At 42.3% G+C, this 27474-nt stretch overlaps 1 protein-coding gene across 5 annotated transcripts in view; it reads right to left on the minus strand.

Annotated features, from left to right (window-relative positions):
• Nucleotides 1-26794, minus strand: part of VEZF1 (vascular endothelial zinc finger 1) — a 31610-nt gene extending 4816 nt beyond the window's left edge. For 3 of the 5 annotated variants that reach the window (XM_042442460.1, XM_042442459.1, XM_042442457.1), the window contains exons 1-6: nucleotides 26386-26794; nucleotides 10852-11570; nucleotides 10112-10175; nucleotides 6815-6998; nucleotides 5516-5557; nucleotides 2596-2766 (exon numbers count right to left, since the gene is read on the minus strand). In XM_042442460.1, the coding sequence (XP_042298394.1) occupies nucleotides 2596-2766; nucleotides 5516-5557; nucleotides 6815-6998; nucleotides 10112-10175; nucleotides 10852-11570; nucleotides 26386-26418 (1213 nt within the window). In that variant the 5' untranslated portion in view covers nucleotides 26419-26794. The remainder of the gene's footprint in view (nucleotides 1-2595; nucleotides 2767-5515; nucleotides 5558-6814; nucleotides 6999-10111; nucleotides 10176-10851; nucleotides 11571-26385) is intronic. The other 2 variants (XM_042442461.1, XM_042442458.1) reach the window with 2 other exon arrangements.
• Between the last annotated feature and the right edge of the window lie 680 nt (nucleotides 26795-27474).

Here is a 27474-nt window from a genome sequence, read left to right on the forward strand (position 1 = left end):
TGGTATCCTGGAACCAACATCCCAAGAAACCAGGCCTGGACATCATATAATGTACATCTCATTCTTAGCTTGTTTTGTACCGTGGCTGGCATTTCAGCAATGAGATCAGTGGCTGACACTTCTTAACCTTCTTTCCACCTTCTCCACCTGTTCTTCTGCTACTCTCGTCAGCCTCCCCTACTTTAGTATTTCAGTTGCCTTTTTGTGACATTCTTTTGTTTTTTGTTTGAAGAAGGTGCATAAATACTTGCTCTGAATCATATGGGAGACCTCCATCTTCAACAGAGACCTTCCACACTATAGTGGATTTAGACTTGCCTTGAGAACAGCCAGTCTTTTGGTTCTTGCCTCAAAAAGTGATACCAGTCCCTGCTTCTGCTGAGGAGTACCTTTAACTCTTCCCAAACTAAGGAAAGAGGTTGCTTTCAGTCGGGGACAGACTTATTTTTCCTGCACAACTCTCAATGTCATTACTTTTCGCGCTAGAATGCCACACATCTGCGAAATCCAAAAAAAGCTCAAAGGGCTTTTTCCGCCATATAGAAAATGATGGTTTAAGTCATTTCCTTTCAGGAAAAAAGACTCATCTATGCCTAAAACAGTTGTGTACTGAGGGCTGGGGGTGACCAAAAGCGTTTCAAAAACATAAAAATGACTAACATCCCAGAAGCAGGAGGGGAGGACACTTTTTCTACACCCAGAACCCTCAGAGGAGTCATATCTGCCCTTCCTCATGAAACAGGTGATGAAAAATGCTTTGAATTTTTTAAAGACGAGAGAGGGTTACCTATGAAAATAAAGTGTGGAGTACACTATGTTTCACAGGAGTACACTATGTTTAATAATGGCACTTCTTGAGGTGCAATTTTCTCAAAATATCTTTGTCTTGGCTCCATGGGCTGCACAACAAAGCTCAGGGGAGCTGCGTGATTCCCACTCCTGCTCTAGACAAGTGTTACCTACAGACTCTTGTGAAGGATCACCTCTGCTACTCCCCCTCTACACCTTCTTTTAAAACCAAGGCTGTGTGCACATGTTTTCACACCAGAGGCTACAACGCTAGCAGCTGGGGAAGCACCAGACAGGTAAAAGGTGCAAATGGCAACAGTGAAAGATAATGCAGCACAGGCTTGGTAGGCTCATGTAAGTCACCAAGGAAGCCCCCATACATCTTGTGGAGAAAGATAAACTCAATAACTGGAGGACTCTGCATCAGAGCATGCTAGTATCATGTGCTTCTGCATACTGGTGTGGACTGGCAAGCCTAACGTTTACATCCCCATTCAGCTGTAGAACACTTTTGCATTTAATTGGTAACTATGATGCTCTTGGAGGAAGGACAGGATTACAGATCTGCAGTTGCATTACATACTGCCACAGATCTCACAGATTCAGTATTTGATGCAGGATTTAACATCTCCAGAAGTCTCAGCTTTCACAAAGAAGCCAAGAGGAAGGTGCAAGAGAAAGGTGAGAATGTTTTTAGGGCCTCCACGGGTCAGAAACCATGTCATCCTCTACTCATTGTATCTCCCCCAAATTCTGAAAAAATTCTCAAAAGGCAGAGTTGTGCAAAAGGGAACCTCTGGATAGTTTATTCAAACTGCAAAATCTGGATTTCTTGCCATGCAATCCACTTAAATATGCTTGTTGTAAAGAACTAGACACCACCAAATCGTTGTCTGCAGGACCTCTACTTTGATATTTTTAAATGAAGTAGACCTTAATTTTTAACACAAAGAGAAAAATTATTTTGCACTGTAATTTTGCATCACTAAATGAGATGCCACTGGAAAGGCAGCTGCAATAAGAAACCTGGACAACTGCAAAGCAAAGGGGCAGGAATAATGGGTCTGTCTATCTCTATTTAATGTTACTTAGGAACAACTGTTTGGTGCAACCAACTTTGTACAAGTGCAAGACATGTAAAATGAACAATAGGGAAGTGTGATAAAAGTAGTAAGATAAAGAATTTCATGGGTGACATGCCTTCTAGCCAAACTGATCAATCTGGGAGCAAAATCTCCAAACTTTATACTAGTTTAGCTGCCATGGACTTTCCAAAGATGCTCAGAATTTTCTATCAGTCATTCTCTCCACCTCAGGAACTACAGATATTAATTCTAAGGGGTGCTATTTATGTTATTTTATGCAATTTATATCCTGCTTTTCTTCCATTATAGGACTGTATTTAAATGAGCCTTAAATCTGGGGTGGGTGGGTATTTCACAATAGATTAAAGGCCAAAGCTTGAGGAAGATACTCTCAAAACCAAGGTAGTCTCAAACCCAAGTTCATCTGTGCATTCCTCAGCTCAACATTGGATCTTAAGCAAAAGACCATGAATAGGTAAGTTGCTAACCCTTAATAGGACTAAAAAATTCCCATAATAAATTATCTGTTTAAAGTGCTTAAGAGGTAAGGATCTATGGGAAGTCTGATTGATAATGGCAGACAATGCCAGATTATCATCAAGAAGCAGCTGGCGCTGCATATGTAAGTAATGTGAATTTGTTCCTTCCTTCTTGCACAGTATATGCATCACCTTCACATCAACAGTATTTACTGCAACACTACAACACCAAAGATTTTTACCTTTCTTCCTTGCTTTGACAGCTTCTTCCCATAATCTCAGGGTCTCTACCTGTTTTCCAGGCCAGTTGGAGACATGTTGTTGTGTCTGCTGCTGTTGTTGTTGCTGCTGTTGTTGTTGCTGCTGCTGCTGTTGCTGCTGCTTCTGGCTGTTGCTCTCTTCATTCATGCATGCTGTTCCAACCAATTAAAAAAAAAACATGGAGGGGACACACATACATACAGATGCAAATTAGAAAGTTTTCCCTATCAAGGAGATTTCTCAGCTAAACATTTTATCTGGAGAGACATGAAGAAACACAAGTTTTAAGTCAAAAGCTGTATTCAAATTATTCCTTCACAGTGCTTCATGGCAGAAAAATATTTTATATGAGGAACATAAAAGATACATGTAACATCCAGCCCTCAGAGTTTTATTGGTGCTTATGTCATGCTTCCCCAACCTGATGCCCAGTGAACACAGCTGGTGCTGAACTAGCCTAGCTCTACACAAACACACTGTGATTCTTGAGAGTGATCTTTCATACTGGAAATCAATTACTTAGGGACTCCCCACTCCCACACCAACCAGAATTTGGTAGCAACCAAAAGAAAAATGACTGTTCTGCTCATGAGGCCAGTGCCAAGGGTGGCACAGGTGGGCTCTTCTCCCAGGCATAAGAGTAAGGGCAACAGGGGTAAGCACTTGCTACAGTGATATGTAATATCCCTTTGCTCCAGTTTACACACAACAGGATGCCTATTCTTACTCCACCACAATCTTTGGACACAAACCTTCATGCTGCACTGTGCAGAGGCAGGATGGGCAAGTGCGGCACTCTTTCACCTCAGTCCTACCTAGTATAGCCCACAGTGAAAGACAACAGGAGCTGTGCAAGAACATCAGAAGACCCACACTTGCCCTTCCCTGATACAAAGCAAGTTAGGAAAGGGGTCCCTGCATTTTAACAGTCTGAGAAACACAGATATACTGACAGTCCTTCATATCCATGGAGTCAACCATTCATGGTTTGAAAATATTTTAAAAATATGTATGTTCCAAAAATCAAGTCTTGATTTTGCCATTTTATATAAGGGGCACCATGTATTTAATGGGACTTAAGCATCCACTTATTTCGGTATCCATGGGACTAGGTCCTAGATCCAAACCCCAGTGGACAGCAAGGGCCTACTGTAGATCTAGATTTAATTGTGCTTAGTATAGAGTTATTAAAATTAATTCAAATTTAATCAGTTATTGCCAATCTAAGTCCAAATTATTTCAAACACTAAGCCTAAGTAAGTCTGGAGCCAACCAACTTTGTTGTTGTTGTTATCCACCCTCACATCCATCTCAGCCCATGGCTACTCTGTAGATGAGACACCTCCAAGACTCCCTATGCTCCACTGCTCTGCTCAGGTCCTGCAAATTCATACCCATGACCTCCTTAATAGAGTCCATCCATCTAATATTAAAAAATCACTGCATGGTCTTCTGAATGTCTAAGAACAAGGTGACATTACTTTAGTCCTTACATTCTTTCTATGGTTACTTAAGAAATGCATGAGGTTTATCAAGCAAGGGTATAGACCTTCAGGGTGTTTAAGCAGTTAAAGCATAATCATTACAAATAAAAATCATGCAATCTTGGGCATGCAAGAACAGTGGCCTTGCTGTACAAAAGTATGGCTCGTGTAATCCAGCATTCTTTGCAGAAGTCTGAAAAGCCAGGCTTATCAGAAACTGGCTGGTAGATTACGGTTCATCTTCTTGCCCAGCCCTGTCCAAGGATGTTCATTGTCCAGCCTCTATAGGAGTCTTACATCCATTTTCATGAACATACAATCCCTCAACCATCAAAATTACCTGGAAATTAGATTAACGCCTTCCATGCAGTTTCCCCCTCTAAAAGATTCATTTTTGGGTCAACTGGGAGAAACCTCAAAATCCAGCCATTTAAGAGCAAACGTTCTCAAAATGATTGAAAAAGACCACTACCAAATCTGTTGCTGAAGTGTTGTGAGACAAATGTAGCCTGCCACCCCTACTCATTAATAACTATGGCCTGTTACAGACTGCCAAAATAAAGCTGCTTTGGGTCTCTTTGGAGGTATGCTATTTAAATGATGCATGGGTCCTAAGAGTCCGGAGGTTGCGCCAAAGCCACACTCCATTCCTAAGCACTGGAGTGCAGCTTTGGTGCAGCTTCTGGATTCTTAGGGCGCATGCATCATTTAAATAGCATACCTCCAAAGGGACCGAAGCAGCTTTATTTTGGCAGTCTGTAACAGGCCTAAAGCATGTATTTTATTTTAGATCAGTAATACAGAAATATGTCTTATTTAGGGCCCAGTTTGTTCTGCTTAGACCAAGAGTACTTTAAAGGGTCATGGATCTAATTTTCCTCCATGAAGAATGTCTGCTACCGGTCCTTAAGACTTGTGACTGAGAGGAAAAATCAGAACAAAATAGAACTTTCCTATTGGAAAGCCATATAGCTGCTGTCTAAGCCATATAGCTGCCGCAGTACTACTATCTCATCCGACAAAGAATTCTATAATATAGACTTGTCAAAATGGGTCACACCTTTATGGCAGACCAAAATGTGCACAAAGGACGCCAGGAGTTCAAAGTTGTTTCTTCCACAGTGATCACAACTGTGGCTGAAGCAAGTAAATGGAAGGGACCCGGGTGGTGGGCTGCCAGATGGCAGGGTAAATGGATTAGCAAATGGGTGGATAGAGATTCCATGAATGATTTACCAAAGAAGAGCGACTGGAACCTCTATCGTCATGGTCTGCACAAGTATACCATTTCACTCAATGGGAAACCGAGAACTCCTGCCTTGGGTTTTTTAAGAGAAAACACTGATTACCAGTTCTCACCCCAAACCTTTCTAGTTTACAACACTAAAAGAAACCAGTCTAAACAACTGATACTCACAAGCAGGCAGGTGTAGATTTTCTTGCTTGAAAAATCCAAATTCTGCAATCAAGAGAAAGGTAGATGAAGAAATCCTACATAATTTACTCAGTACACAATTAATCTCTATTCTAGGAAACTTCTTTTATACAAGTAATGCGGGGAGAGAAAGCGCAACAGACAAGGAATATATGAATGGTGATAAACCAAAGTGTTCTTATGTGGGGCATACAGCCTGCATGACAGATACAGGGTTAGGTTTTAGACAAGAGAAAATTTGGTCTAAATAACTATTTCGATTTAAGACACCCTCTGAGTTGTTGTGTGGGTAAAGCAAATGAATATACTGTATGTGGAACTAATCCCTATGAAGCCCACATGGCAAGGCAGATATTATGAAGAGGAGTTATTCTAAAAGGCTTCTTCCCATCCTCTGGTACCATGGTCTTTTTTCCAATATTTGACCATACAAGGGAGCATCACAATATTCAGTTTTTTCTCTTGCCTGTAACTCATTTTATGGCAGCTGTGCAAATAAGCCTGCAGAAAAGCTTTCACCAGCCCACATCTGTTTAGTCATGTCTATACATAAAGTAGAGTGAGGCCATAGACTAGACTTATTCCACTTTCAATTTCTGGCTGGAACGCCATTTTGAGTGCTCCTCCATGTAAGAAAGTTCTCTTCAAGTAAGAAAAATCCCATACACATCTACTGCAGCCATCTCCTTAGTGTGCTAGATATCTGTTTCCCTAGCTGCTGTTTTTAAACATGAATGTAGGCATTTAAAAAGGGTAAGCCCCATCTGCAGCCTGGGTCAAACTGCTTTCCCCCAATTCAGACACTCCTTTCCCTCTTGCAGACCAAGTATACTCCAAACAATTACCTCTAGGTCATATTGTTGGCATAACAGTGGGCTGCATAGGGAAGGGAGAAGGGAAGAAAGTTCCAGTTCTGCTGGTGTTAAGACACCAATGTATTGCACTAAATCTTGGCCACAGCCTAATCTGCTATCTCATATCTCTCCCACCTTTTTCTACTCCACAAAGACTAAGTCTCCTGTACAGATCCAGCCTATAACCTAGAGAGCTGAGATTCATAAAACTGTTTATAGTCACCTAGCGTAATCCTTACTACAGCCGATCTACAAACCCAGGCAAATACTGTACTGGCAATTCAATTCAAATCCACTTGTGATGAACCCATGATAAATAAGGACATTCTCATGGTTCTACTTTGTAAGATCTTAAGCATGCCACAGTTGCTACATCCCACTGATGGTAAAAATGACATTGAAAACATTTTTGAAAGTATCCACCTACTTTTATTGATTCCTTGTTTACAGGTATTACAGTTGATACTTTGGCTCTGCCCATGAGTCTTTAGGTGGCTGGTAATATATGCTGCACTCAGAAGTTTACCACAGATGTTACATGATACTTTTCCTTCATGGCGCACCATGTGCGTTCGCAGCCTGTCTTTGGTGGCAAAGGCAGCTGTGCAGGTCTATATGAGAAGAAACAGAAGGCTTAAGGCAAGCAGTCTTGCATTACTGAATATGCACAATATGTTTTAATATTAAGATATGCTAGATGTACTTAATACTAAAAATATTAAGCTGTCAATGCAAGTACAAGAAAACAGATCCAAAGAGGAATACAATGGGATCCATCTCAAGCCATTTCCACTTTATGTCTAACTTTATGTCTAACTAAAAGACATGTCTAACTAAAAGACATCAGTCTTCCTAATGTCCCACACAATGAAATAAGACTCTCTTTCTACAACCAGCATGACTGTTTCTCCTGCAGTACTCACACCCCATTAAGAATGATGTCTCGGCCATCTTACTTTAGGAGGGAGTGGGAAGAGAGAAAGGAATTGTGGCATAATACTCTTCCAAACAAGCCAGAAGTGGCATGGGAGTAGTTTTACCACCTCTAATGAGTCTAAGCATCATTTCTAATCCTCTTTCATTGCCTTCAGTACACAAATATTTTTAAAGGATGCAAAGAGATCTTGTAGCACCTTTGAGACCAACTGAGAGAAATAAAGAAAGTTAGTAGTGTAAGCGTTTGTAGACCTAAGTGTACATCAGTCTCTGCATCAGAGGATAAATGGACATAAAACAGACATTAGAAATGGGGATACACAAAAACCAGTAGCAGAATACTTTAATCTTCCTTCTTGGACTTCAGAACAGCAGACTGTGAACAAAACAAAACAAAAAAACAACATACAAAGGAAGACTGGAAAGAGATACAGCAGAACTGGAATATATCCACAAACTCCAGTCGATTGACAATGGGTTGAACAGAGACATGGTTTCCTAGGACACTACACACATTGTAAGACTAGCAAACATCCCAGACTCTTGAGGGCTTACTTGACTAGTTCACCATATCTCCTTTCTGGTTCCCAGCCAGTATTACACCATATTCTTTAACTCGCTTCAACATTCATATGCTTATATGCTCACCTTGGCTTTAGGTGACATCCTTCCTCCTGCCTTTGTCTGCCAATTATTAAACCCTCATTAAAAAATGAATTTGTCACTTCATCACCAGACCCACAAGTTTTGCATTTCTATTGTTATTCACACAGCCAGCTTATAAAAGGCTCTTCCTAGGCACTTCATTCCAAGTGACTGAAGAAGCATATCTAAGTCTACCAACTTCTTTCTTTCTCAGTCTCAAAGGTACTACATACTACAAGATCCTTTTGCATACTGATCCAGACTAACATGGCTACGTCCTTAAATATTTCTTTTAACTACAACTTGAATTGACCAAGATGATGCAGCAGACAAGCTTATATGTTTTGTGTACATTACAGACTTCTTCATATTTATGCATCTGTAACCCAAAGACTATATAGCTCTGTCTATATTATGGTGTTTAAACTCCAAAACATCTGGCAGGACTTGTACTATGTGTGTACTATGTAATGGTAGACATAATCTTCTCTTTGCCCTCTCTCTTTTTGTCCTCTTCAATACTACATTCTGTTTCTTCTTCCTTTAAAGTTCTGTCCTTTCTTCCTTCTTTCCTTTAAAATTCTCATTTTCTCCTCACCCCAATTTTAATTTTTTAAAAAACAAATACTGTTAAAAGCAAATCAATTGAGATGAAGGGGAAAACTGTATACGGTTCAATCACCGAGATAAAGAATTTAGCACATGAGTGACCTGAAGTTGGGATGAAGGAACCACAGAAATGGAGGCTTTCTGTTAGGACATCAACTATACAATTGGAACGGAAGGATTCTTTATTGAAAACAAAAGAAACCTCAAAAACAACTCAACAAGAAATAACTAAATATTGTACCCTAGAGCTGAAAATACTCCAGGGACACAAGTGGAGCTGTTTTGTTATGAAAGTCAAGACAAGCTCACATACCAAGTTGACATGAGGTTTATAAATGCTAAGAACACACACAGGTGGGGTACTGTATAGATTTCCTGATAACGCTCCCTATTTTTTCCGTTACTTGGTTACATTTAGTTCAATTAAAAAAAGAGACAAAAACTGAACACAAAACATGAATTGGAATCCCTTCTGATACAAAGCACTTGCTGGCTGTAGTGAGCCCCTGAGAACAGGTTCAGACATGCACAAAGAGGGCGAAATGAAGAGGCACAACCGTTTGAGCCGCACAAGTTATTCTGCTTGCCTTTAAGCTCATCCTTGTAAATAAATTGACATGTTATTTGCTCCCTGTTCAGCTATCTAAAACTGATTCTTACATGCAGCCATAGGTTAATAAGTCTGTTTTTAGTTCTAGGTTAATTCTCCATTAAAACTGTTTTGGCTTTTTTTCCCTTGGTTTCCTTGGTGCCAAGAGCTGCTGGTAATTTCTTATAACATTTACAATAGAGTAAGTAAAATAAGACCGGAGAATGGTCTTACAATGAAGGGAAAGTGTGAACCTAGCCGGTTTATGTCAAATAATATGTACACATGATCTTGCTCATGCATTCATCTTGTCATCCCTAATGTCTGCAGCATGTCTCAGACCAAGGTAGCTGCACACTGCTAGCTCACTGAGTGCACTCCTTCAACTTCTGTCAACACTGCAGTAACAGGGACCCACAAATACAAGCTTCAAAAGTTAAAACAGTTTCCTTCCTGTGGCAAGTTTAACTAACTTTTGGCCCCCTCCAGAGCAAAGGGAGGGAGAAAATCCTTGTTGATTTTGCACTGCACTTTGAATGGCACAACAAATGCTTCTAAAGCATCTCATGGCACCTCAGATAAGACCCTGCCACTCAAAAATTATTTTTGACTCACCACCAAGGTCAGCCAAAGACTTTTAAGTACCTGTTTTAATGGAACTACTACTGCAACCAGGTGATTCCCTATTTCCTATGCTTTTCACTTAGCCCATAAATCCTTCTGGCCTATGCAACCCATGGAGACAAGACAGGCTCTGAGCGAGGTGGAACTTGTGTTGCCTGTAGGGAGGTTTCCAAGGATCAAGAAGACTAGCCAATTTTTTCCTCAGACTGCATTTCCTCTAATTCAAGGGACCCCTATGGATTCTGAATCCAAACTCTGGTGTGAAGCAGCTCAGCAAAGAACCCATTCAGTTAAGCTCATACAGATCACCAAAACACTTACTTGGCATTTGAAGGGCCTCTCTGTGGAGTGCACGTGTTTGACATGACAGCTTAAGTGATCAGGCCTGTGAAAGAAAGAGAAGTAGGGACACCAGAAGACACATTTGTTACACATAAACACAATACTGATTGCCCACACAGCCCAACATGCTTCACGAGGGTTTTAAGAAACCACTCCCAAATGGCATACTTCCACATCTCCTGATCTACCAGTAACCTGATATTCGTAATGTCCTTGTCATATCCCGCAAAGCTGCCATGCAAGTAAGCTGCCAGTGGCTATTTGTAGGCCTATCTTGAACACTTCTAACTAGAAGAAATGCTCTTCTAAAGAAACCATGAGATCTACCAGCCATTTACTCAGAACTGGAGATCGTTCAAACAGAGCTGAGGCTCTGTATTTCCAGTGTCACTGCCTTAGTTCTCTTCCTGCTCCACAACTTACATTGGGAGCGTACGCTTTCTGGACACAGCCTGTTTATGCTCTTTGACCATAACAAGTCCAATATTAGCCAACAGTATAGTAATCCCTGGGTAAATTTGCAGGCAGTTAACCTCAATTGCTAGTAATAATAATTTTTAAAAGGCTTTAGATTCAGATTTAAAGATATATCACAAATGCCACTTTCCTCAGCCCACCCGCAACCCTGAACTCTCCCAAGCGCTGACTTTCCTCACAATGCCCTCCCAACCCACCCAGCCCTCGCGATCGCAGAATGAAAATCCAATACTTGAGCTCGCCTGGGATTTTCTACATGGTACCTCGAAAAGCCTTTTCCACAAACACCACAGGTGTAGGGTTTGGTGATGCCACCCTCATGAGACCTCACGTGATAGGTCATGCGATCCTTCCTTTTGAAACGCTGGTTGCAAATTGGGCACTCAAAGGGCTTCTCATCCGAGTGGGACAGCTTGTGCCTGTTGAGGTGGTAGACATCGCGGAAGGCCTTGCCGCACATCTCGCAGGCATGGTTCTTTTTGACCGGCTTGCTGGGCTTCTTCACTGTCTGCGTCACTGGCATGGCCGTGGCACCAGCGCTGCTGCTTGGATTGGTGGCAGAGGAAGACGTAGTGACCGTTGACAAGATGCCTGCAATGGTCGAAACCAGCGATGTCCGGCTGTTGTCACCCGCGATGGTCGAGATTAGGGGTACCATTGTGGCAGGAGCTTTCTTTGGCCGTGACACTAACTTGATCCCTGTGTGGCAGGACTCGTGGCGCCTCAGATGGTAACTGTCCCTGAAGGCCTTGCTGCAGTATGTACACACAAAGGAGGTTTTCGGTTTCTCCTTTTTAATCCCGACAATGGCATCTTTTAGTGTTTCTGGAGGTGGCTGAGGTTTCTGTGTTATCGGCAAGGGTAAAATTGGTTTCTGGTCAGGGGGCTCAACTGCAGAGCTCAGGAGGGGCAGCAAACTGTTCTGCGCCGCTTGCTGTTGGTGGTGTGACGCTTCGTGAGCCTAAAACCAAGACATTCACACTTCAGAACTTACAGAAGTAATATTCAGGTTTTGGTAAGAGGAGAAAACTTGATTTAGTGGAGCCTGGAGATAAGAACCGGCAACCTCTGTGGAGTCAAGGATAACCAGCAAACTCCTCCATCAGATACACAAAAGGCTGTGTTGTGCTGCCACCAGTTTTACTGCAAAACTTCTGCCACATGAAAAGCCGTGCCTTTTGCTTAAAAGGGATGTTTTGCCTTTAAACTAGGTACATATTCCCCAAGCAGCCGGCTTACAAATAGATTTGCTCTTCTGCAAAGCATATTACACCACATATACGCACAATTCATGTTGTATATAAAATATATACACAATTTATTTCATCATACTTTAAATTTCTGCTTATAACGCACATAAGTTTTTAATTTTGTCACACACACATTACAAAGGTAGCTATTAGTGGAGGTATAGAGACCAAGTAACAGAAATAGCACCCCGAGGGAGAGGCATGCAAGTTTGTAACACACCTGAGTCTTGCCTGGTTATGTTTGTTTCAGAAAGCCAGTGCTTTCAGACTTTCATAGGTGTTAACAGTAAGGACAAATCAAATTTGTTCCCATCAACAGCCAACTCATAGCACAACCAACTTGTGTTTGTTGTACACCTTTTATACAATTAGTTCCCCTGGAAGGTTAACCAGAATGTATCCTTTTTTTATTTTTAGGAAGCAGGTGAATACAGTTGTTCAGGAAGGCTTTACACTCATCTGAAGAACTGGAAACTTTGCTACCAACTAACGGATGATAAACTGCAGTTTAATTATTGTCTTATTTTGATACACTTCTACCAAAATCCTAGCTTATGCTCAGCTGAAGAAGCATCCTCATTGTAGATCACTTCTGAAATTAGAAACATTCATCCTCAATTGCCTATCAGAATAGGAGAAGTAAGTAATGTTCGTTCCTTTTCATCTGATGCTAACTGGCTGCCCTGCATATAAAAGCCAGCTTCTTGGGTTGACTAGGAATGTGTTTTAACTACAAGCCACTTTAGGAGCCCAGCTTGGCTGAGAAGTGGTTTACAGTATAAATAAGCTGAAGTGGCACTGAAGGCACAGTCTTCTTCAAAAGAAAAACAACACTAACCCTTTTAGTCTTACTAGCTATTTCCTACTTGCAGAACTGGTTTTTACTCACAGAACTAGAAATGAGTTATCAATCCACATCACTCTCTGGCTGTCAGAATACGCCAACTCTTGCAAGAGATTGCAGGGGCTTGTTACATATAGAAGCGCACTGTACATAAGACTGAACGTTTTAGCTTTCTACCTTCAAAAGACTCTTTTTCTGCATGGACATGACTACTGAGAAATGCCTATGGGCTGGAATAGATTCCATCCATGCTTTCAAGTGCAATTCCTATCGATCCACAGACAGGAAACTGGCCACAGCTCAAGTGATAAGAGCTTATGATTTTGCATGTAGAAAGTCCCAAATTTAATCTCCATTATCCCTACCTAGAATCTCTGGCAGCAGGTGATGGGAAAAGGCCTCTACTTGCTGCAGACACTGGAAGTCAGCTAAGGGTAAAAGTAGTCCCTTGACATGAATGTCTAGTCATAACCAACTGTAGGGGCGGTGCTCATCTCTGTTTCTTAGCTGAACCACCAGCATCATCCGAAGACGTATCTGGTGGTCGTGTGGCCGGCATGACTGCACCGAACGCTGTTACCTTCCCACCAAAGTGGTACCTATTTTTCTACTTGTATTTGAATGCTTTTGAACTGCTAGGCTGGCAGAATCTGGGACCAGTGATGCAAGCTCATCCCATCATGTGGCACTTGGACCTCGAGCTGCCAACTTTCCAATGGTCAGAACTGACATCTTAACCACTAAGCCACCGCACCCCTGGAAGTCCGCTTCCAGACAGAATAGATGGTACTGTACTGGATTAGATCTGCTATGATACAGGCATACACATAGCAGTCTGCGGTTCAGCTTTTTAAGTTAGCAGGGTCTCGTTCAGAACAAGACGGCAGCGGTTTTGGCATTTTCCTCTCTGCTATGAACAGAAGAGCAAATCCTCAACATAATTGAAGTGATAGGCCATCCGAGTTATATAATCTCATCCTCCTCAGCCATTTCCATGAAAGAGAAGTCGCTTGCTTTTTAAACACAGAGACACATCACAGACGTAGCAAGGTGCATGTTACAGCAAACCGTTTTTTCAGTTCCCCAAGGGGAGCAATTTTTGCAGCTAATGACTGGGTGTATGCCATGATACGCAATATACTGGATGATCTCTATCTTAATGACATCCTAGTTGGTTACAAATACAACTATGAATACCCAGCCTAGTCTGTTAGAGAACGGACACGCTGGAAGGCAAAAAGACAACTGTCAGCAATGGGTCTTCCACAGGAAGATGATTTTAGAAAACCACCCATAAACTAACTTGCAGCCACAGCCAACCAAAGAAGCCAACTGACTGAAAGGGATACTTGCAGTCGCTTGGCTTCTGCAACCAAATGTCAGAAGCATTTATTGGGATCTCATGCTTTCTGGAACGCATATATGCATGTGCATTCACATACAGGAACATAGGCACTCCAGGAAGCTAAAGACAGGTGAAAATACCATATATACCCGGGGTCAATTTTTGGATTAAGATTTCTAGACTTATACATGAGTATATACAGTAAGAGATTCTGTCGGTATCTCCAGGGGGGAAAAGTTTATCATCAGCAAATATGGAGCACTGTCGATCTTTAAAGAACATAATCCAAAGGACTGCTTCTAAAACCATAATAATCCTATGCTCTAGAAACCGCATGCGCTTCATGCAACCGAGCAGACAAGCAAACAAGATGGGTTCAAAGATACAGGGAATAATAATGTTGTTCAGTCAAATTTGCACTTACTGAAATATTTATATCCTTCCCTGCGTCGTATGATCCCAGGGCAGCATCTAATAAAATCCATCTGATCCAGTTTAAAGCAAGTAACTTCCTTTGGCTGAGGCTGCTGCCATGTTGCTGTCTATGGGACACCTAGTTGGGGTTTTTAATTTGTCTTGTTTAAAAGTGCAAAGACATCCATTTGGGGTAGTAGATGCAAAAAGAGTAATTCTCATAGAAAAGAAAGAATGCTTCAAATATATGCTATCCTGAGCATAAGGAATGTCTTTATGCGTAGCCACCCTCTCACATCTATCTTTCTATCTAAACACACACTCCAAGGCCTGTTACAGACTGCCAAAATAAAGCTGCTTGGGGTCTCTTTGGAGGTATGCTGTTTAAATGATGCATGCAACCTAAGAATCCGGAAGCTTCACCAAAGCTGCACTCCAGTGCTTAGGAATGGAGTGTGGCTTTGGCGCAACCTCCGGACTCTTAGGACCCATGCATCATTTAAATAGCAGACCTCCAAAGAGACCCAAAGCAGCTTTATTCTGGCAGTCTGTAACAGGCTCAAGTGATTCAAAAAGAATGGTGCAAAGGTAAAGCTGTTCTTACTTGGTTTCAGACTACTCCTGTATGTACACTCTCTCTCTATCTTACATGTATTTACATGGCTGTGAATAGGATTCTCAAAGCAGAGCAGCACTTAATATTGTCGGAGAGGTGGAGACAGGTGGCAGCTGCTCCCACTTGCTGAAATTTACTTGCTCATCTTTACAGCAAAAGGCATCCCGCATGCTGTACAACTGGTTGTAGAAATGCTTAATGGCATTCCTTAAGAATCTGTAGGTATTGTTCTGTCATTCCCAAACCCAATTCAGAGGAACTAGGGAAGATTTTGCAACCTTAACAAGCCAAGCAATAGTAAGCTTTACACATAAATGGACCAGGCCTTATTGGACAGGAGAGGGAATTCAAATGCAAATTCTGCAAACGTATATTTAGATATGTCAAGATTATTTTGAGGACTGTAGAGAAATACAACGATACTTACCCTGTACATGCAGCAATGTACAGTTTGTCCCTCATACAGCCCTTCCTACCTTCCTGTTTTTATCAGTGTGGGTTCCTTAAACAAGCCAAACTCATTTTCACCAATACAGCTGAAGTAGGTTTGGGCTGTACATATAACCCCTGAAATGTCTGGCTCTCCTATACTACAGATTAAGAGAAAAAGACCAAAAGCAATGCACCACACGACCAAGTGTTACTCGGTGAAATACTTTAATCTGAAGACATCCAAACAGGTCATCATGAAAACCTGTTTATTGTTCTTATTTTTACAAGCTATGTTTTGGAAGAAGCACTTTTTGTGCAATGTCTCTGATGACATATGACACATTCTCCTCTACAGTCCATCTAAAAGGGGGTGATCACTGTGTCCCTGTGAAAACTACTCAGTCCTCCAGAGGCTGCTGAACAGCAAATCCCAGAATTCTTCATAAATGATTGTGCCACCTAGGGATGCTGGGAATTGCAGTCCAACCACACCTGAAAGTTGGCCAAATTCCCACCCTCAGAAGAACTGGAGGAAGGCTAAGGGAACCTAAGGGAAGGCTGCAAACTATACTGAAATTCCAGCTATTTAGGGTCATGCAAAAGCCAGTAAAAATTGTGTTTTCTGAAAAGCCAGCCATTGTGCACCTCCACAAGCCAAGGCTAAGTGACAGAATTTAGTACTCCAAATCCTAGCACAGATACACATTATACAATCCCCTCGCAAGGTGTAAAGTGTCAATGGGGTTTTTAACTCAAGTCATCTAGCCCATTACTTAGGCCTGATACAGACAGGCCAAAATAAAGCTGCTTCGAGTCTCTTTGCAAGTATGCTGTTTAAATGATACATGCGTCCTAAGAGTCCAAAAGCCACACCAAAGCAGCTTCCAGACTCTTAGGATGCATGCATCATTGAAACAGCATGCCTCCAAAGTGACCCGAAGCAGCTTTATTTTGGCCTGTCTGTATGGGGCCTAAGTTAGGCAGGCTATACCATCACCACCAGCAGAGCCTCTATTCAAAATCGTAACTCCTACCAAACCTGTAAGTAGTCAACTCCAAACAGCCATGGTCCAGTCATTTTCAAATAGACCTTTTGAAAGTATTTTAGTGCAGCACACACCTCATTTAGCTATGCAGAGGGATCTTGCAGAACCTTTGAGACTAAACTATGCGAAAGAAGTTGTAGCACAAGCTTTCGCAGACTCGGTCTACATCCTCAGATGCAGGAAACAGATCAAGTCTATGAAAGCTTGTGTTACATGTGCCTCACAGTCTCAAAGGTGCTATGAGGATATTCCAGACTAACATAGGACCCATCCAGACGGGCCAAAATAAAGCTGCTTCGGGTCACTTTGGAGGCATGCTGTTTAAGGATCCTAAGGACTGGAGCACAGCCTTGGCACAACTTCCTGACTCTTAGTACACATGCATCATTTACACAGCATACCTCCAAAGTAGCTTTATTTTGGTCTGTCTGTATGGGGCCATAGCTATGTCTGTAACTTAACCATGAAGACCCTAGTCAACAAGTAGTTTCAACCGAAGGCCACTGAGGAGTACGTAGGTAGAAGAACTAAGAGCAGCATATTGAATTATTAAAACAGATACATCTGCATCTGTGCCCGTTTATGGCTTACAGTTGAGACTAGGGAAGGAAATGGAAGAAGATTTGGTCAAGGATCCCTTGTAGCCAAGCCCCTACATTAAGATCAAAAATTGTAATTATTCAAGGTACAACAAACCAGATCAACAGAGTCCAAATCCTTTGGACAAAGTTCAGGCAGCCATGTGCCATACAACTTTCTAAACCTTAACAACTGTATGCGTGTGCATATGACTTGTTGCTTGTCAAGGTATGTGACCCCAAGAACTTCACAGGGTTTCCTAAGGCAAGGAAGACTCAGAAGGCAATTCTGCCAACTCCTTCCTCTGAAATATAGCCTACAGCATCCTGGTATGTGTTGGTGGTTTCCCATCCAAGTACAAACCAGGCCTGACCCTGCCTAGCTTCCAAGATGAGCCAGGATCTGGTGTCTTTAAGGTATTTAGGCGTATTTAGGCGTAACCATACTATTCTGCATGATTGTCATATACTGTACCATATATACTTAACTATAAACTGACCTCATGTATAACTCGAGGGCAGGTTTTTGGGCCCAAATTATGGATTCTGACATGACCTATGGATAAGTCGAGGGTTAAACTGAGGGGCATGTAACAAAGAATCCAAAGGATGAAGCAAAGGAAAACAATGCCAAGGAACTGACTAAATTCCATCAGGCATGACTGTTTGTACTCAAACTAAAGGCTGGATGGATGAGAGAATAGAGGAAGGTCAGTGCCTCCAAGACAGATTATACTCTTGCCTTTCATTACGGGTTGGTTCCTAGTATGGTACTTACATCAACCTGTAGATAAGTCGACGCAGGTTTTTGGCGGGTCAGTTTTTTTACCTAAATTTCTAGACATATACGAGTGTGTACAGTACTTTGGTCATAAGCAAGACAGCCAATAGCAAGGAGAAGTCTACATCCATAAAGTGTTCAACTATAAATACAGTATATAGGTGGTGACCCAGATAGCTCACTTTGTTGGTTTGCTAAAACTGGCAAATTGGCATCACTTTCTCCAAGAGGCAACATCTAGTGATCCCTAGAGTCCCTGCATTAAGGCCTTCTGAAAGGGGACCAAGAACTAAATTGTCAGTGAGGATACGAGGAACAAAATGAGACTCTCTTATGAGGCCATTTTTATTCACTTGGAGGGCTTGCTTTATTTGGCCCGATACACAGATCAACAGACCTGCATTTCCTCTCTATCATTCCTATGAGAAAACACTGTTTCATCACCCCAGGTGGAAGATTTCAGCCTTCTGAACTTAACATTGCCAGAGGCAAAGGTATTTTCCCCCCCTGCACTGAAGCCTTGATGTCAGAGCCGCCAATTAGCATCCGTGAGTCATACCTTGATGGTGCTATGAGATGATTATCTTCCTCATTAACATGCAACCTGTACTTTGAAGACAAAAAAGTTACTCAGGTATAAAGCCTGCATCCAACTTCAGCGCAATACACTTCGACGCATTAATGCAATCAATGCCCTTTCAAAGACAGAAGAAATTCATCAGGCACTGATTTTTTTTTACCTACAGGCTGAAATCTTGTACAACAGAAGCCTTTTAGGGAACTATAAAGAGGCAAAATATTTCATCAATATACGTTTACGGTTTTAAATGAAGGACATGAAGACGTCTTGTATGTTGGCATTTTTAAAAATGATTTACCTGCAGCTGGGAGATACGAAGGGAAAAAAATATTAAATGTTCGCTGCTGTTTGTTCTAGATTAACTCTACAAAGCAAGGATCAACAGTATGTCTCAAACACATGCACTAATGTTAGTCTTCCCTCACACAGATGCTTTGGATTACAACTCCCATCAGCCCCAACCAGCATAGGACAGGGTTGTAGTTTATAACATCTGGAGGGACCCAGGTTAGGAGAGGCTGCAACAGAGACTATCTTCAGTATCACACTGCAAAGATAATCCAGTTTGAGACAGCTTTAATCTTCCTGGCTCACTGCTAGGGAATCCTGGGGAGTGTAGTTCGTTGTGGCACCAGAGTTATCTCTGACAGAGAAGGCTAAATGTCTCACAAAACTACACTTCCCAGCATTCCCTAGCAGTGAGCCAGGGCAGATAAAGCAGTCTCAAACTGGATTACTTTTGCAGTGTGTTTTGGAGCTATATTAGCTTTGTGATGGAGGCTGAAGGACTGCTGATGTTTGATAAAAGAACAGTTACATTTTAAAGGTCACAACAATGAATCATTGATGTTCAGGCAATTCAACCTGTTGGAGCTTTTAAAGCAGGGGTGGGACTTCCAGATATTTCTTGCTGTTGTGTGGGTTCGAATCATTTCTAACCTAAGGCTGGGTTCGAATCATTTCTAACCTAAGGCAACCCTATCACCTTATGGACCCTAAGATGAACCTATCATGGGGTTTTCTTAGCAAGACTGGTTCAGAGGAGGTTTGCTCCTGCGATCCTCCGAGGCTGAGAGCGTATGACTTGCCTAAGGGTTTCCATGGCCGAGTGAGGATTCAGATTCTGGTCTCCAGAGACACAGTCCAAGGCTCAAAACATTTAGATCACACCGGACTGCAATTTCCATCATGCCTAGCCAGCCTAACCCATTCATTAGTCTAGGGCCTGTTACAGACTGCCCAAATAAAGCTGCTTGGGGTCTCTTTGGAGGTATGCTATTTAAATGATGCAAGGGTCCTAAGAGTCCGGAGGTCGCCCCAAAGCCACACTCCATTCCTAAGCACTGGAGTGCAGCTTTGGTACAGTTTCTGGATTCTTAGGATGCATGCATCATTTAAACAGCATACCTCCAAAGAGACCCCAAGCAGCTTTATTTTGGCAGTCTGTAACAGGCCTAAGATATAGCCTGTAGGATCAGTACATAGAGAGATCGTGTAGCACCTTTGAGACTTCCTTTCTTTCAGTGAGTCTACAAGATGTCTCTACATACCAATGTATTAGTGTCGGAGTTGCTGTCCAATAGCTTATGGGGGGCATCGCAGTTCCCACTCCAGCCTTAAAGGCCAAGACTGAACCAAGCTGTTTTTAATCTAGCTCTAAAGAGGACCCACTCAGCCACAAATTGACAATGTGTAAGTCTAGAAATGTTAGTCAAAAAAACTGACCCCAAAAACCTAGGTCGACTTATCCACGGGTCAATGTGAATACTATACTTTAACTCTTAGTAAAAAGGGAACCCTGGTGAAAGGCAAGAGTACAATCTGTCCTGGAAGCACTGCCCTCCCTCTGCTCTCTCTTCCATCCAGACTTTAGTGTGAGCCAAAACGGTTATGCCTGCCATAATATTGTAGGTTCTTTGGCACTGTTTTCCTTTGCTTCATCATTTCGATCCTTTGTTGCATGTCCCGACTTATCCAAGGGTCATATCAGTATCCATAATGTTGCCCCCAAAACCTGCCCTCGACTTATACAGTCGAGTATATATGGTAAAACTGCCAGCCAAATTCTTCAGACTTGGCATACCGGCGCACAAAGACCAACCGCACCAAAAACTTTTAAAACTAGTTACCCACACTTTGTTTTCGAGAGCGTGTCCTAAGTCGGCTTCCAAAAACCAGGCACTTAAGCAAGTGACTCATCTTTGTACTTGGAAGAGAGCGAGGTTTTCTTTTTTCCCCCTCTTTTAAAAGAGAAAACGCTGCAGTATGTTTGCCTCAGCTTTATGTTTTCAAAATTAGAATCATGCCTCCTCGTATTTTAAAAAACAGAAAACCCAAACAAGCAAATGACGCAGGCTTTTAATTTGCAGAAAGGGATCGTTTTACCTTCGGGAAAGAGAAGCATTGCAATCTGAATGCTTGTTCAAGCTAAACTAAGGCCTGTTACAGACTGCCAAAATAAAGCTGCTTGGGGTCTCTTTGGAGGCATGCTGTTTAAATGATGCATGCATCCTAAGAATCCAGAAGCTGCACCAAAGCTGTACTCCGGTGCTTAGGAATGGAGTGTGGCTTTGGCGCAACCTCCAGACTCTTAGGACCCAGGCATCATTTAAATAGCAGACCTCCAAAGAGACCCGAAGCAGCTTTATTTGGGCAGTCTGTAACAGGCCTAAGCTAAAATAAAGGAGGGAGAATGCTGTGTTCTCCCTTGACTTGTAGATTTTGAGGAGGAAGCCGCCTGGCATGCTGCATTCCTCCTCGCAGGAGATTAATGCTTCCAAGTGACTCAAGTTGCAAGCTATGTGGCAGCATTTTAACTACATTATACCCCCTAACGTCTTTAATAGGGACAGCTTTGACTTAGCAAATGGGTGAGGAAGTGAATAGGTTCCTAATCACCCAAATTATTTGTCCCAACATTTTCTTAAGTCAACCAGTTCCAGCTAGTAACTCGATTAACATGCTCTTTCTCTCCTTCAAAGCAACTTGCTGTTTGATCCCTTATCCAGGTAAAGAGATTCCTGACCTATATGGCAATAAAAGGCCCTAGCCTGAAAATTAATACATTGTATGTCCTTAAGGCTTGTTCAAGCCAATTTAACTTCCAAGGAAGGAGTCGACGGATATATATATGTGTGTGTGTGTGTGTGTGTTTTTCCAATGCAGTGAGTGGTGCGGTTTTTCTTCCCCGATGGGAGAATGACAAACATAAGGGGGTTATATGACAGAATAGCAGAAAGAAAACCGCTAACAGGGAGAGATGGTCATAGTATTTCTTTTTATGGAGGGAAGCAGAACAAAAGAAAACCGGGTAAAGAAAATGTTTTTTTGGAATATGAGAGCAAAGGATCAGATGGTGCATGGAAACACATCTTTGGAAATGAAAAGAGGGAAAGACAAAGTGAATGAAATGGCAAGGACAGGGAAAATAAGATGCTGTGGCAACTGATAATATACTATATGACTGCTAGTATGAGATCTGGCAAGGGGGAAAAAACACAGTTGAGTGCATTAAAATGATGGCAGAGGGAACAGAGGACCATAATGTAGGGATGGAAGGGAACAAAGCAGGACCCCGCATGCAAATAGGGCAATGAAAGAGCAGTATTTGCCCAAAGGAAAAGGCCACCTTGAGTCCCTATGTTGGGAGAAAGGCGAGATGTAAGAAAATTAAATAATTATAATACATGAAAAATGAGTAAAGCAGACAGGTCAAAATGCTGCTACAGAAGGGGACAACCCTCGGTGGGAACATGCTGCCAGGCAGAGAAAAGAGCACCAAAGAATCCCCAAATCATTGTGTTGATCTGTTACAGAAAACCCCAGACAAGGTCCTGTAACCCTATCAAGACTAAGGGATAGTCCCAACAACAGGAATGTGTGGAAAGGAACGGCTGCGATTTAAAAAACAAGGACTGTAAAAGAAATGGGGTGAAAAGAGGCACTTCCTACTCTATGATTCTATGATCTCTATGACCAATTTGTTAATGAAAGGTAGCAAAATTAAGAAACCGGAGCATTGATAAATCGAGACAAAATGGTCCTAGAGATGGAAGGGAGGAAGCACACAGAGAGGCGTCCCAAAGAAGCAAGGGAGAAAAGAAAAAACACAGCAGCAAATGAACTGCAGGGGGAGAGAAATCAGCACACAAGATGGAGAAGAGGCTGAAATGAGTGAAATGCAGGGACAGCCTCGTTCTGCAGTGAAAGAGAGAGAGAGAGAGAGAGACAAATAACGTTGAATCCCCACCACAAACGTGGAGAGGGAAGAAAATGCAAACGGTTGAGGGGGAAGAAAAGAGGAAAGGCTTCTTGGGAATGGATTGAACATCTTAAACTGGAGGAAGGATGAAACACGGTAGAAAAACTGGTGCTAGTGCATCATCATCATCATCAAAGGTTGGGAAGCACTGTGCTATTGGGAAAGAGGAGAAAGCCCAGAAAAGGCCGGGCCTCTGGCAAATAAGTAAAATGATCCTAAAAACTGTGGTGAAGGGGAGAGAGAAACAACTGAAGAATGCAGAATCAGACAAAGGAGGGGAATAGTGGGCAGGACAGAAGGTGTATAAAGAGGAGGGTTTTATATCTTTTAAAAAAACTTAAGGAGGTTAGTTACAAATCCTAAAAACCGAGGGATGTTTGTTGAAGTCAGCGAGCGAAAATCCTAAAAGGCTTAGAGCAGTCAGTTGAAGCCCTAAAAAGCCTAAAGGAGTGAGTTAAAAGTCCTAAAAACTTTAGTTAAGATTCCAAAAACCTAGAGGGGGGTTAGTTAAAAAACCCACAAATCTACATATATACATATACAAAACCACCCTTTCCCTGTGTCAACCAGATTAATCCTCCTAGTTTCCCCCCAAAAAGGGGGAAACAAGAGAGACCTAACCAATAAATCCCAAATTAGAAGTAGAAATCAAATGAATCCTCCCAGGATCATGTTCCAAAGGAGAGGCAGAGAGAGAGACCTAACGAAGAAAAGCAAAAAGGAAAAAGATTAGTGTATTAGTAAGAATTACGGATCAAACCAAATCCTCCCTGTTTTCCAAAGGGGAAGAGGGAGAGAGAGAGAGAGAGAGAGACCCTAACAAATAAGCAAGGAAGGAAAAGCATTAGGACTAACCACTGCTACAAATCAGAGGAATCCTCCCCATTTTGCTTTCCAAAGGAGGGGAGAGAAAAGAGGCCTCACTGACCTCCCTCCAAAACCTGAAAGGATTCATACTAATCAGAAGTACAAACCAGATGAATCTTTTCCCAAAGAGGATGGATGGGAAGGGACTGAGGGAGGGATGGATAGAGAAGCCTAACACAATAAGAAAAGTATTAGTATGAATTGTGAAGTCCAAGCCAGATGAACCCTCCTCCTTTTCCAGAGTGAAAAATGGAGGGAAGAGAAGAGGGATCTAACCCAGCAAACCTCCAAAGTATTCATATTTATTAGAGGTACAAATGGGATGAATCCTCCCCCTGGTTTGGTTTTTCCAAAGGAGCTGGGGAGGGCAGAGAAAGAAAGAAAGAAAGAAAGAAAAGAGAGAGACACCTAACATATAAGAAAAAGAAAATGAAGAGAAGTATTAACATTATTAGTTTCTTGTGTCTGTGTATCTGAAGTGCTCCTCCTATTTACATGGAAAGGAGAGGGAAGGAAGAAGAGAAAATAGAAAGAGAGAAAGAAAGAAAGAAAGAAAGAAAGCGCTCTATAGACGGCCTCCCACAGCGATGGAGGGAAGAAAGATGGAGAGGGAAGGAAAGAAAGAAAGGAGGGAGGGAGAGAGAGAGAGAAAAGAGAGGGGTTGGCCAGTTACTTTCTCCTCCTCTTCCTCCGTTATTCTCAATAGTAATGATGGGGGGGTTAAGAGAAAGAGAAGGGGGAAAAGGCAGCTTCATTCTTAATATTGAGAGATAGAGAGGCCTAGTTGGGTTGAGGGGAAAGCAGGAAGGACCTCCAGAAGAGGACTACAACACCCAGAATCCCCCAACCCCATTAGTCTTCCTTCCCCCTCAATAGTAATGATGGGGGGTTAGAAAAAGAAAGAGAAGAAAAAGCAGCTTAATTCTTAACGTTGAGTTGGGGGAAATAGCCAGGCAGGGGGCCCTGCAACCCCAAGGAGGACTACAACACCCAGAATCCCCTCCATTCCCATTATTCTATCTGCCCCCACAGTAATGATTGGGAGGATAGAAAGCAAAAAGGAGCTTAATTCTGAATATTGAGAGAGTAATGATGTGAAGGAGGGAAAGTGGCTTAATTCTTGATATCGAGACATAAGGTTGGATGGCAGGCAGGAGCCCCCACCCCAAAAGAAGAGGACTACAACACCCATAATCCCCACCCACTCCCATTATAGTAATGATGGGGGGGTAGAAACAGAAAATAAAAAGGAGCTTAAGTGTTAATATTAGGAAATGGGGGAGACCTAGTTAAGTTGGGGAGGCTTTGAGGCAGGACTACAACACCCAGAATCCCCTACCCCCTTCTCTATTGTAATGAAGGGGCGGTTAGGAAGAAAAGGAGCTTAATTCTTAATATTGAGAGATGGGGATGAGGCCTAGTTAAGCTGGGGGGGGCTTTGAGGCAGGACTACAACACCCAGAATCCTTTGCTCCAGTTATTCTCCTCCCCCCCAATGATAATGATTTGGGATTCAGAAAGAAAAGGGTAAAAAAAAAAGAGCTTAATCCTTAATATTGAGAGAGGAGGCCCAGTTGGATGGCAGGCAGCTAGGGTCCCGAAACCCACCCCAGAAGAGGACTACAACACCCAGCATCCCCCTTCACTCCTGTTATTCTTTTCCCTCCCCCAAAAATCAATGATGGGGAGGTTAGAAAAAAAAGGAAGGGGAGAAAGGAGCTTAACTAGGAAAGAAAAAGGGAGTTTAATTCTTGATATTAGGAAGGAAGGCCTTCTTTGTGGTTTGGGGGGGCAAAGGGGATTCTGGGTGTTGCAGTCCTCTTCTGGGGGGAACCCTGCCATCCAATCTAAGCTCCAAATCTCTCATTATTGAGAATTAACCTCCTTTTTTTTCTCTTTCTCCTTTTCTTTCTTAACCCCAAGAGAGGAATAACTGGAGTAGAGGATTCTGGGTGTTGTAGTCCTTTTCTGGGGGGGAGAGTTGTTGCCATCCAATCTAGGCCCCAAATCTCTCAATATTAAGAATTAACCTCCTTTTCCCTCTTTCCCCTTTTCTTTCTCAACCCCCCTCCCAGGGAGGAATAACTGGAGTAGAGGATTCTGGGTGTTGTAGTTCCTTTTCGGGGGGGGGAGTCCTGCCATCCAACTAGGCTCCAAATCTCTCAATACAGTATTAAGAATTAACCTCTTTTATGTTTCCCTTCCTTTCTTCTCTGTGAGATGGAGAGGCCTAGTTAGCGAAGGGGATTCTGGGTGTTGTAGTCCTCCCCTTCCAACGCGATCCAATCTAGGCCTTTTTATCTGCAAATATGCAAACAATTAAACTTTTTCTATGTTAAAAAACCCCAATCTTTACTATGAGGGGGGAAGAATAATGGGAGTGGAGGGGGGATTATGGGTGTTGTAGTCCTCTCCTGCCATCCAAGTAGTCCTCCTCTCTCAACATTAAGAACCAAGCTCCTTTTTAACCCCTTTCTTCTCTGTATTAAGAAAGGCCTAGCTAGCGAAGGGGATTCTGGGAGTTGTAGTCCTCCTACTCTTCATCTTCTTGGGAGGCCGCTTTCATCCAAATAGGCCTCCCATTATTTCCCAATTTTAACCTCCTTTTTCTTTCTTCTCCTGCAGATTAGGAGGCCTAGTTAGTGGTGGATTCTGGGTATTGTAGTCCTCGGACCCTATAAATATAAACATAAACGTTATTTGTTCCAAACAAACAAACAAAAAGCGCGGTTATCCATTTCATTTTATAATCTTTTCCTCACCTGAAAGAGGAACGCGGTCCAATTGGCTTCCATTGCGGCGAATAAACACAAAAAGAAGGAAATAAAGCCCCTTTTATGAGAAATATATATATATAATATAATATATATATATATAAATTGTGAAGATTAAAAAGATAAAAGATCAAAGCCAGGCCTAGATGATTAAACCTTCTTCTCCTTCTCCTCCTCCTCGAAGGCCTGGATTTTGGAGGCTGTTTTTCACCCCTCCTTTCCCCGCTTATCCCCCCGTTATTCCTCGGCCTCCCCTTCCTCCTCCTCCGCCGGGGCCTGGCCGCTACATGGAGCCGACAACAAAGCCCCGAAAGGCGGCTGCTTTGGCTCCTTCTATCGCGGAGGAGGAGGAGGAGGCTCAAACATGGCAGCGGAGGAGCTTCCGCTAAACCTCCCCGGCGCCCTCCATTTTCTAACATAGGGCTGTTTGAACTAAAGCCACAAACACAAAACACACAAAAGACGAAACAAATCCACACAAAACACGCGTTTCAGGGCTTGTTTCTTTATTAGACGCCATTTCGTGAGGGAAAGCGAGAAGGGATATGGTTCTTAAGGAAGGAAATGGGGGTCGGATGTAAAAGGGACATCCCCGCCGAGGTCTAAAATGGAACGGTCCCAAAAAGAGCTCAGGCTGGAGAAAAAAAATGAAGGGGGTTAAATACTGGAGACTTTATTTAAAATATATATGTGTGTGTGTGTGTATGTGTGTGTGTTGTTTGAAGGGTGAGAAGATGGAGGAGAGGCTGAAGGGCAGGGTTTATAAGGTCCTCCTTGACTAGGAGGTTAAAAATAGTAATGGAGTGAAAAGGAGAGGAGGATTCCCCTCAGGAAAAAGAAGAAATAAGGCCTCAGAAAAAAAGGAGTAATCCATCAATAATGCTCCAATAATTAGGATTTTTTTTGTGTCACTTTGAATCCACATTCAGTTACAGAAAGCTAAAACCATAGACTTGGGGAAGTCACACTCTCTCAGCCTCATTTGTGAGATAAAAGAGTCTGGCGTGAAGGAAGAATTCCTCTCAGAAAAAGACCTGGAAGAAGGAATTTCCTTTCTTCTCCCTCAGAAAAGGATTA

Source organism: Sceloporus undulatus, chromosome 11 (assembly GCF_019175285.1).
Source record: "Sceloporus undulatus isolate JIND9_A2432 ecotype Alabama chromosome 11, SceUnd_v1.1, whole genome shotgun sequence".
Lineage (NCBI taxonomy): Eukaryota > Metazoa > Chordata > Lepidosauria > Squamata > Phrynosomatidae > Sceloporus > Sceloporus undulatus.